General features: G+C 40.8%; 1 protein-coding gene across 1 annotated transcript in view; it reads left to right on the top strand.

Moving 5' to 3' along the window:
* The window catches only part of TPO (thyroid peroxidase), an 89,333-nt gene that overhangs the window by 53,571 nt on the left and 23,641 nt on the right, over positions 1-12,121 (top strand). Inside the window, exon 13 of the mRNA XM_005289655.3 lies at positions 1,951-2,082. Coding sequence (XP_005289712.2) covers positions 1,951-2,082 — 132 coding nt within the window. The remainder of the gene's footprint in view (positions 1-1,950; positions 2,083-12,121) is intronic.

Raw genomic sequence — 12,121 nt, 5'->3', positions numbered from 1 at the left:
AGAAGCTGTTGTATATGGTGAAAAGATAGCTAACCTTCTGAGGTGGTATTGATGGGCCTCCACAGCTACTTCACACTTCCCTTCCCAGCTGCAGAATCTCAGAGTCTTCCAGTCCTGATCCAGCAATTGGGCTTATGCAAGTGATACCAAGGGAAACTAACTAGTAAAACATGAACTATTAAACTAGCATGAAGCTATGTAGCTCCCACTGGGAATCTCTTAAGGGAAAAGAAGTGAGAGTTGTACATTTCCTCTTCCTACAGCCAGAATCATAACAACAGCTAGGGACTGTTCCAGGCAGTTTTCTGGTGCTGTTTCAGTGGACTCTCTCCTGTACATGACTAGTACAGTACCAGCAGCCTATGCATCCAGCCAGTAAGTGAGGCAAGAGCTACAAAAAAAATAAAAGGGAATTTTGATCTTAAAACAAAAAGGCAAAATGTTTTTGTTTTAATAATAATAAGCCCCAACAGGTTTACTGACGTGCTATAATTATTGCAGCTTGAAACATACAGCTGATTGAAAAATGACAAAGACATTTTTTCTTGTTCATTCAGCAATTTTAATGAATGTTTATTGAAATTTTCAGGGGCTGGCTTTTGTTTATCTATCTTCGTCTTCCCATTTCTCCCCTTTCTCCCTCCCCCTTTTTTTTCTTTGGAGGGAAGGAAATGGGGAGAGAGAGAAAGAGAAAAGAGGGACCATTGCAAACATTGTATTAATGGAATTTCACTATATATGAGTTTACTTTATGCAGGATTCCACACACTCTGTGTGCTCATCTTTGTGAGTTTATATAGACTCAAATGGTTCAGACTTCATGAGAACACTCAAGAAAATGAACCCCGAAAAAGGCCATGTTTAGGAATTCTTCATGGAGTATGGTGGCAAATTAATTTGAATGCAAGTGCTACAGCTGATCTTCAATAAGTCTGTTTATCAGCATGTCTATGGAAGTGGAATAAAAAGCTTTTTACTTTAATTGTAAACCATATATAGAAAAATCAAATGAAATTTGCAGCTTTCCCCTTTATTCAAATCCTACTTATCCTCTGAGTTCCACCCACATAAATACCATATAAAGAAATAAAGCTGTTAAATGAATTATAATAATTCTTTTTCAATAGATTAATGTTCTGGCAGCAAACTGAATAAATAAATTACATGAATGACTCATTTCTTGTCCTAGTTTTTGTTAATATGTTAAGTAATGTCAACAGAAGGCTGTATATCTGCTATAGGAAAACAAGCAGTATAATAAACACTGCATTTATTAATAGAAAACCATCAAAACACCCTTAATGCAGATGCTACTTGAGTTTTACAGTAGGAAGCTCTTACTTTGTTACATGCCTGTCTGGGCAGTGTGTTAAACATAGTACCATAAATTAAGAATAAATCAAGTATTAAATAAAGAAGGCATTTCTGAAGATGGTTTCAAAATTACACACATTTTTGGAAGAAAAGGGGGGTCTAATGGCAAGAGTATAGCACTGGCAGCACTGTACCCTAGGGGAAGGTTCACAGGAAAATTGAAAGCACCAAGAAGTTTTGTGGTGAATGTGTGTATGTGTGTGTGCAAGATTATCTAATGTTATGCACGGTGCTTTCAGAAATTCAATAACTTGCGATTTATAACTTGGAAATAACTATAGCTTAACTTTTAGTGAACAACCACAGATTATTTGATGACTGCACTAGTTACTCTCTTCTCTCTCTTTTTTTTTTTTTGTCATTTCCAGCAGTAAAAAGTTACACATAATTGCTTTGCAATTTTGCTCACATATAAGAAAGGAGTAATATTGACATTATTGATACATATTTTATTTTTAGTTCACAAATATCCTTCTCTTTGGAATACCTGTTAGAGACAGTTGGTGTGTACAAGAATGTAGTGAACTAGGCTATTAGTTTCTGACTCTCTGTTATCGATGTGTTTCCACGTTATAGATATCAATGAATGTGAAAACCAAATTAATCCATCGTGCCACACATCTGCTAAATGCATTAACACCATAGGCGGCTACCAGTGTGTTTGCACAGATCCTTACGAACTGGCAGAAGATGGAAGAACGTGCTTAGGTAATGTAATGATCCCTCCGTCCATTAAAACTGTTCCAGTGGTCTGGGTGTGCAAATTGTAAACCTTGGGTCAAAAATGATTTGTTATACAAAATATGTTGTTAACAGATTATTCACACACACACAAACACACACACACAGAATGTAAACAATCAGACCTATAAAGATACAGTCAGATTTTGTTGGGCAAAGTCAAAGCATTGAGTATATACACACAGCAATCATCCTTCAAATCTACAGCCTAAACCTCATCGTTTTCACTTTTCCTTTGTTATGCCCCAAGATAGTATTTGACTCACTACCTACCTGAGTCAGATACTAGATAAAGAATACTGATATTACTGATGTAACATTATCAAGTCATTAAAGTTAAAGTGGAAAGTTTTTAAGAGCAACGTGAAGCTTTAGAATACACAAACTTCCCTTTAAGAGAAGAGATGCAGTAGTAATAATAATTATCTATGGGTTGTAGCAAAATGCTTGCACTTAGTAAGTTGTTAAGCCTATGGAAGCTTGAATATTCTAGATTTCTCTTGGTCGGTGTTTAGAAAACACACTCAATGTGTTAGATGATTTTCCCTCATTGTTTGAGCAAAATTCAGGATGCTAACTTCCTCTTCTAACCTGAGCTGCGGAGAGAGATAAGCAAAGAAAGCTTCAAGATTTTCACAGAGGGAATACCTCATGCATTGATAGAGAGGTTCAATAGATTCACAGATTTTAAAGCCAGAAATGATCATTATGATTGGTCTGATTTCTCGCATAAACAGGCCATACAATAGTCAATCTCCATACAGTCTTTATAGCCCATTCAATCCTAGACCTCTATGCTCAGACAAATGACAGGAGTAGTTTATGTGATTTACCCACCTATGTATTGAGTTAAGGCAATTCAACCATTTCCTATTGGCAAATGAGATGAGCTCAATTTAGCCTTGCTGGTGCATGAGGGTGTGAATTGCTATCCTTGTTCCAGTGAGGAGATCTGCATCTCCATCATTGCATTGTCATCTTCCCCTAGAGTTTCTGCTGGGGAAAGTAGATTTAATTTGAAGCTGGAGTTCCATATAATCCCTGCTGGCAGAGTGTGCTCCAGGGATGCACAAAATTAGCATATCCTGCTGCATGTGAGACAGTGATACTCACTTTTGGAGCTGCACTGGCTGGCCAAGTGCCCCTCACCAGATGACTTGTACTTCCACAACTGCTCCACCCTTCTGGCAGAATCCTGTGGCGGTCAAGAGCGGTGGGGTACTTAAAAGGGCAGCATATTTAAAGTGGGGATGGCGTATTTAAATGGGCAAGGCGCATCTCTATGTCTATCACACACACATGGTGTGTGTCTCTGTCTCTCTCTCTCTCTCTCTCTCTCTCTCTCTCACACACACACACACACACTCTGTCTTTCACACTCACCTCCCAACACATACTTGTATTGTTGTTATTGTTACTTTTTGAGACTTCTTTCAAAGTGTGTTATTTTAGTTTTTTGACTGGTCTATGCATTTCATAATTTTTATTTCTCTCTTATACTTAAATTTAATTCTTTGAGTGGTGAGTTCTAAAATACCTACTCTCTCCTGGCTGGAGTAATTATCCCTATGGCAACTTTTTAAAAGTATATATTATATCTAGGGTTTTGGTTTCTACTGGTGGCGCACATCTGCACATTCCCTTGATATGGTGCACATAACAAAATTCATTCTGCACATGGATGGAAAAAATTAGAGGGAACACTGTGCAGCCCCTTGATTTTTCTTTTTAGAAATGTCTATTTGTCTAGTTTCATGGCTTGCCCACCTTTAGAGCTCAAAAATCAGTGCTTCTGAGGGTGAAAGGAGAAGGACGAGTTCCCCAAAGTGCCAGCACAGCTCCAGGTTGGAGGGATAGGCAGGTGACAGGGCTAATTCACATTTACAAAATGAAACTTGGTTATCCTGGTTATTCATTATTATGAACCTCCAAAAAAAAGGGGTGGACATTCACACTCTTTTGAAGGTAAACATAATGTGATGTATTCTTCAGAACTCTCTCTATATAGCACTCTATTTGGTTCAAAAGTTTTCTTTTTTTAAAGCAATGGTGTATTTTGTAACATTATTGATGGGCTGTGAATCTCATTGAATGTACAGTTTTAGACTCCCATTTCACTGCAACCTCAGTTATAGAACCCTGAAGCCAGCTGGACATTGCTTTGAACTGCACAATGAGAATGTCAGCTGATAATACCCAGAAGAGTCATGCCATATATTGTTTCCTTGCAAACAGCAAACCACTTATTGATGCTTGTCAAACTGTGGTTTGGGACCATTGATGGTTCTCAGAGCACTTCCAGATGGTCTACAGAACTACTTCTTTCATAGTATTGAGGCATATGTCAGTCTGCAAGGAGTGACACATACTGTTGGTTGTGTCACATGCAAGAACTCATACAAGGTTCACAGATTTTTTTAATCTACAGAATTGGGGGGGAAAGACATCATTCAGTATGCTGTGCAGGTGCTTCTTGTCTGTCTTTGCTGCATGTTCCTTTAAATTCAGTCATGGGCAAATTTGTGGACTACTCCAGATCCAAAGAGGTAAAACTAAATTTCTGATTAACCCAGACAGATTCAATCAGTAGAGTCTGCAGCAACAAGGGGAAGATTTGATACAAATATATGCGAAGTCCTAGCCTCAGGGAGAAAAAATAAACAGCATAGGTACAGAAAAGGGTGGGGGCCGGGGGGCATAGCCAGCCAGCCATACTCACTTGAAGTAAGTTTATTTTCATCTTGTATCTGTAACACTGTCATGCTTTACTGTGTAATCACATAGTGTAGTTGTCACAGGTCAGGTATAGGACTGGGAGGATAGAGAAGGGAGGGGGTACACAACAGAATATATCTTAAGAACAGGATCTGCAAAATGAAAAAAAGAATCACTGTTCAAAGATCTCCCATTTTTTAACAATTATACACCTCTTAACCCACCCTTGCTAATGCATTCATCCTAACCACACCTCAGAGTGACACCACTAGACATTTCTCTTTCAAATTCCTCCTTAAATATCTTCCATGGAACCATCCAGTGCTGAAGTCCTCACCAGTAATGTACCCATCCCCTTGCCATTGAGCTGTTATCCAATGTACATCTTTGTTTAACTGATTGCAATGACCTTGGGCTTTGACTTTCATTTGTTTGTAAAGTGCATTATATGTTTATGGTGCTGTTGAAATATCAGTTTCCAGAAGAGACAGTGTAGATGTCTCAACCCCTCACAAGGATATGAAAATATTATTTATAATATTTAACTCTGTTCTGGTTTGTTGTATAATAGGATATGACAGGGTTCAGAAATCCTACCTGCTTTCTAAGAGGCAGGGAGTGAACTGCCTTTCCAGAGGTCACCTGGATGCACAACAGTGTGGAACAATGAAGCAGGGCTGGGGGCTGAAGACCCAGTCAGGAACTCAGAGGGACCCTGGGAAGCTCTATGAAAAGACCTTGGAGGCAGAGCAATACACTCAAGGCACAGACAGATGAGGTTGTGGAAGAAACTTCCCCGATCTTGCGCTCCCAACGTAGTGTTTCCTGTGCTCTGGAAAACAAAACACAGGGAGTGCTTGCTCCTGCTGCCCCAGGATTGGGTCACCATGTGGGACAGAGGTCATGACTCCATTTCCTCTCTGTACTGGACCATGAAGCAGGGCTGGCGCATGAGTGGAGAGTAATCTGGGTGGGTGGAACAAATTGCCAACCCCATGCCCATGTGAATTGAGAACTCTTGGCTCCCATCTTGGGGCAGAACAGCTCCATGTTATTCTATACAGGGATGTGAGATAAATGCTACAATCTAGCTCTCTGTGTATGGGGGGGGGAAGGGTTCTGTAATCTGAGCTCAGACCCTCTATGCCTGATTATGTTTAAATTAAAAAATATATATATTTCGCTGAAACCTATGAACAATGAATGTACCAGTAAACACTGGAGTCCAGGGATACCGATTTCTGTCATGGTTCAAGTTTAAAGCTGTAGAAGAAAACCTAATTGGATAATAAATTCCCTGGGTCAGCAGGCTCATGCCCCATCTTGCTGAATAATCTGAATTGCTTTATAGTATAACTACCATAAATGCTTTTGAGATTGATTAATACCTCAGCTTCACTCCGGCCAATCAGTCAACAGCTGTTTATTCCTGTTTACTATAAATCAACAAAAATTACCCTTTGGATTTAATCTTTATTGACAGACTTTTTAAGAAGAACACAATCCCTCTCCCTAAATCCAAGGATTAAACTGCATGCATTCCACATTTGGGCTGTGATCTCATCAGATTTCGTTAGCAAATTACTGTGTGGTCAGGTCAATATCTGAAGAGGACAGGGCCGGCTCCAGGGTTTTGGCCGCCTCAAGCAGCCAAAACAAAACAAAACAAAACAAAAGAGCCGCGATCATGATCTGCGGCAGCAATTTGGCGGGAGGTCCTTCGCTCCCAGGTGGAGTGAAGGACCATCCGCCGAATTGCTGCCAAATACCTGGACATGCTGCCCCTCTCCAGAGCGGCCGCCCCAAGCACCTGCTTAACAAGCTGGTGCCTGGAGCTGGCCCTGGAAGAGGAAACCTCCTAGGCACATACTTCTCTATGAATTTGTGCTAAACCCATGTTCCAGCACTCTTTTTGAAGGTATTGTGTTCCTGGAGGTCTAACCTTTTGATGTCCATGTAAAACTAAGGTATTGATCGCTTGCAGTAAAGATTCTTTGGCACTTTCTACAAGGATAATGGGTGTTAGCTATAGGGTCTTAGCCATACTCCTGTCTGGGTAATTATACTCTGCCTACTTATTGTTGCTCATGCTGTTTCAACTAAGTAAAAGGTGTACAGTATTCCTGTGTACTGTTAAAGAGCTCCCTGATCCCAGAGGTGGGTTAAATTTGTAAAGAGCTTTGAGATCTTTTTCAATAAAATGCAAAAAATGTACGTTTGAACCATTATCATTAATTGAATTGACAATAGATTACTTTCCTCAACAGCCATCTGTGGTCAGAAAAGATCCAGTTTTTATGCAATATGTAAAAGTAATAGATTTAACCTGTGATATTTCTTTTAAGTATCATCTTTTAAGTATCTTCTTTTAAGTATCATCCAGATTGTTGGTTGTTTTTTTGGTGATATTGATTTAATAATTTTTGTTAGAATAGCATTTTTTCAAACTCCAAGCAGTTTCCTGATACATTTGAAATGAGTTTGTGAACCTGTGTGAGAATGCAACCCATCTCCTCTGTAAACCGTCAAGCTGATTATCATAAATAAGCAGGTGGAATTTGGAAGTGATTGGAATTTGGGCCTTGTTCAGTTTAGAGTGATTTAAAATTGTGAGAGCACTTCATATTATTATGCGGATTTCAATCTTCTTAAAAACTTGAAGAGCTCTAGTAATGTTAACTATCCTATGCTGTATAGTCATATAACACCTTCACTCCCTTTTTTATGGGTAGGATTCATCATTAGGCCCAAGGCTTTCTTTTCTGAAGTTGGAAACATTTCTCACTCAGTCACAAACCTGTACCAGGAAACTTGATTGGGGAAGTTAACGAGTTAAATTGTTGAAATGTTCACCCCACACCTCTCGCATTCAGAACAATGATAAATATTGTAACACTGATTAGTTGCTAATCTTTGGTTTATGAATTCTGCTTTCTCCATTGTCATGTCCTCAAATTAAGGAAGTGACTCAATGTATTCAGTCATCCTTTACAAAAATGATGACTAGAATAGGAGATAAACTTTACAAAAGGTAGGAAGACACCCCTTTGAACCAATAAAAGAGAGAATGTTTAGTGGCCCATGGGCAAATCATTTAGAAAGAGATTTTCAAAGCACTAAAGGGACGTGTAACTCCTAAATCTCCTAGGTACTTTTGAAAATCTCTCTCTAAATTGTCACTGCTATTAGTGAGTGGTATAATGTGGGCTACTTTTACAAATATATATTATAATGCCATGAAAACCCCTCTTCCACCGACTCCCCTTGTAAAAAATCATACAGTGGAAACTATGGGGGGAACATTTTAGAAGGAAAGGAGTGAAATGGAATGAAGAGAGTGCCATCCAATGGCAGCAGCATATCGGGGTGTATAGCTGAATGATGGGAAGAATTTTGTTTAGGATAACATTTTGCCTGTTTTTTGTCTTATCCAAATATCATCTGTCTGAATTAGAGATATATCCTAACGGTATATCGTTGATGACACACAGCCAGACAGGTAATATTTTTTTCAGTAGTGTGATCTAAAATTGCCAATTTTCCTATGAATTTCTTATGTGAAATTCAGCTGAGTTCTGCTTTTGTTGTGGAAATAAATTCATAATTCCTCTGGGGTCATGAAGAAATCTCAGTAGAGCATTTCTGTGCCGTATGGGGTTTTATGCCTTACTCTGTGAAGACCTTTGATTCTGAAAAATAAGTGGGGATAATCAGCTGAATAACAACTCCCAGTGTGACGTGGTCAAAAGAGCTAATGCGATCCTGGGATGCATAAACAGGGGAATCTAAAGTAGGAGGAGAGGTTATTTTATCTTTGTATTCGGCACGTGTGCGACTGTTGCTGGGCTACTGTGTCCAGTTCTGGTGCCCACAATTTAAGAAGGATGTTGATAAATTGGAGAGGGTTCAGAGAAGAGTCACGAGAATGATTAAAGGATTAGAAAACTGGCCTTATAGTGTTAAACTCAAGGAGCTCAATCTATTTAGCTTAACAAAGAGAAGGTTAAGGGGTGATGTGATGAGGTGTATAGATAGCAGGCCCTGGTTCTCATGGGAGACTTTAATCACCCTGATATCTGCTGGGAGAGCAATACAGCGGTGCACAGACAATCCAGGAAGTGTTTGGAAAGTGTAGGGGACAATTTCCTAGTTCAAGTGCTGGAGGAACCAGCTAGGAGCACAGCTCTTCTAGACCTACTGCTCACAAACCGTGAAGAATTAGTAGGGGAAGCAAAAGTGGATGGGAACCTGGGAGGCAGTGACCATGAGATGGTTGAGTTCAGGATCCTGACGCAAGGAAGAAAGGACAGCAGCAGAATATGAACCCTGGACTTCAGAGAAGCAGATTTTGACTCCCTCAGGGAACTGATGGGCAGGATCCCCTGGGAGAATAACATGAGGGGGAAAGGAGTCCAGGAGAGCTGGCTGTATTTTAAAGAATCCTTATTGAGGTTGCAGGAAAAAACCATCCCGATATGTAGAAAGAATAGTAAATATGGCAGGCGACCAGCTTGGCTAAACAGTGAAATCCTTGCTGATCTTAAATGCAAAAAAGAAGCTTACAAGAAGTGGAAGACTGGACAAATGACCAGGGAGGAGTATAAAAATATTGCTCAGGCATGCAGGAGTGAAATCAGGAAGGCCAAATCTCTCTTGGAGTTGCAGCTAGCAAGAGATGTTAAGAGTAACAAGAAGGGTTTCTTCAGGTATGTTAGCAACAAGAAGAAAGTCAAGGAAAGTGTGGGCCCCTGACTGAATGAGGGAGGCAACCTAGTGACAGAGGATGTGGAAAAAGCTAATGTACTCAATGCTTTTTTTGCCTCTGTCTTCACGAATAAGGTCAGCTCCCGGACTGCTGCACTGGGCAGCACAGTATTGGGAGAAGGTGACCAGCCCTCTGTGGAGAAAGAAGTGGTTCGGAACTATTTAGAAAAACTGGACAAGCACAAGTCCACGGGGCCGGATGCGCTGCATCCAAGGGTGCTAAAGGAGTTGGCGGATGTGATTGCAGAGCCATTGGCCATTATCTTTGAAAACTCCTGGCGATCGGGGGAGCTCTCGGATGACTGGAAAAAGGCTAATGTAGTTCCCATCTTTAAAAAAAGGAAGAAGGAGGATCTGGGGAACTATAGGCCAGTCAGCCTCACCTCAGTCCCTGGAAAAATCATGGAGCAGCTCCTCAAGGAATCAATTCTGAAGCACTTAGAGAAGAGGAAAGTGATCAGGAACAGTCAGCATGGATTCACCAAGGGGAAGTCATGCCTGACTAACCTAATTGCCTTCTATGAGGAGATAACTGGGTCTGTAGATGAGGGGAAAGCAGTGGATGTGTTATTCCTTGACTTTAGCAAAGCTTTTGATACGGTCTCCCACAGTATTCTTGCCAGCAAATTAAAGAAGTATGGGCTGGATGAATGGACTATAAGGTGGATAGAAAGCTGGCTAGATTGTCGGGCTCAACGGGTAGTGATCAATGGCTCCATGTCTAGTTGGCAGCCGGTTTCAGGTGGAGTGCCCCAAGGGTCAGTCCTGGGGCCGGTTTTGTTCAATATCTTCATTAATGATCTAGAGGATGGTGTGGACTGCACTCTCAGCAAGTTTGCAGATGACACTAAACTGGGAGGAGTGGTAGATATGCTGGAGGGTAGGGATAGGATACAGAGGGACCTAGACAAATTAGATGATTGAGTCCAAAGAAATATGATGAGGTTCAACAAGGACAAGTGCAGAGTCCTGCACTTAGGACGGAAGAATCCCATTCACTGTTACAGACTAGGGACCGAGTGGCTAGGCAGCAGTTCTGCAGAAAAGGACCTAGGGGTTACAGTGGACGAGAAGCTGGATATGAGTCAACAGTATGCCCTTGTTGCCAAGAAGGCTAACGGCATTTGGGGCTGTATAAGTAGGGGCATTGCCAGCAGATCGAGGGATGTGATCGTTCCCCTCTATTTGACATTGGTGAGGCCTCACCTGTAGTACTGTGTCCAGTTTTGGGCCCCACACTACAAGAAGGATGTGGAAAAATTGGAAAGAGTCCGGCGGAGGGCAACAAAAATTATTAGGGGTCTGGAGCACATCACTTATGAGGAGAGGCTGAGGGAACGGGGATTGTTTAGTCTGCAGAAGAGAAGAATGAGGGGTGATTTGATAGCTGCTTTCAACTACCTGAAAGGGGGTTCCAAAGAGGATGGATCTAGACTGTTCTCAGTGGTAGCAGATGACAGAAAAAGGAGTAATGGTCTCAAGTTGCAGTGGGAGAGGGTTAGGTTGGATATTAGGAAAAACTTTTTCACTAGGAGGGTGGTGAAGCACTGGAATGGGTTACCTAGAGAGGTGGTGGAATCTCCTTAGAGATTTTTAAGGTCAGGCTTGACAAAGCCCTGGCTGGGATGATTTAGTTGGGATTAGGTCCTGCTTTGAGCAAGGGGTTGGACTAGATGACCTCCTGAGGTCCCTTCCAGCTCTGATATTCTATGATTCTATGATTCTGTGACCCACACAAGGATGAGGAATGTGCAAGAGAGGCCCTGGGGACAAGGATAATCCCACCCCTCTGGCCCTGTCAATCATACATGAGGCCACTAAAAGGGAGGGAACTGCAGTTAGTGGGGAAAGATGAACACGACTGCGCTAAGCAGCAGACTGCAGGAGTGACCCCTGAAGCCTCAGAGGGAATCCCTAGCCAGAAGTCCATCACCCCAGCCCAGACTCCCAGGGTAATAACCATTTAACCCCACTGCAATTTCTTCCATAGCTTTCCCTAGGGCCTCCATGATTACTGCTAGCACTGGGATTACATAGTCTCTTTCTGGAAATTCCACTTTTAGTTCCTTTTCTTACTTGACTATTGAATTTGATTAATAGCTTTTTATAATTTAATATTTTGACTTGTAAACAAAATATAAATTGCTTCATTGGACTATTTAATCAGTTTGTATGATACATACACAAAAAGCAATTTATAGTTGAGACAAGTTTATTACAGCTCCTCATGGCTAGATCAGAGAAACGCTCCTTCTCATAAAAGGGTGCTAAATTAATAATCCAATAGACTAAATCTTTAGTGCAGAGAGAGCATGGACACTGGCAGGGCAAGCTTCTCAATAATACTCAACTGATAAGTCTCAAGTGTGTTCTGAATGGATCACTTCTAGAGCTGAGATTCTCAGGTATTCAAATCAGGGCTGGCCAGAAAATGTCAATTCTGTTTCACAAAAAATGTTCAGGTTTCAAAAATTATTTCCATTCCAATGCAGAATGAAAATGAAACTTTTTGAAATTCTTTGTGAAA

The sequence above is a fragment of the Chrysemys picta genome, chromosome 3 (genome assembly GCF_011386835.1).
Source record: "Chrysemys picta bellii isolate R12L10 chromosome 3, ASM1138683v2, whole genome shotgun sequence".
NCBI classification, from domain to species: domain Eukaryota; kingdom Metazoa; phylum Chordata; order Testudines; family Emydidae; genus Chrysemys; species Chrysemys picta.
This window is presented reverse-complemented; position numbering and strand designations above follow the sequence as displayed.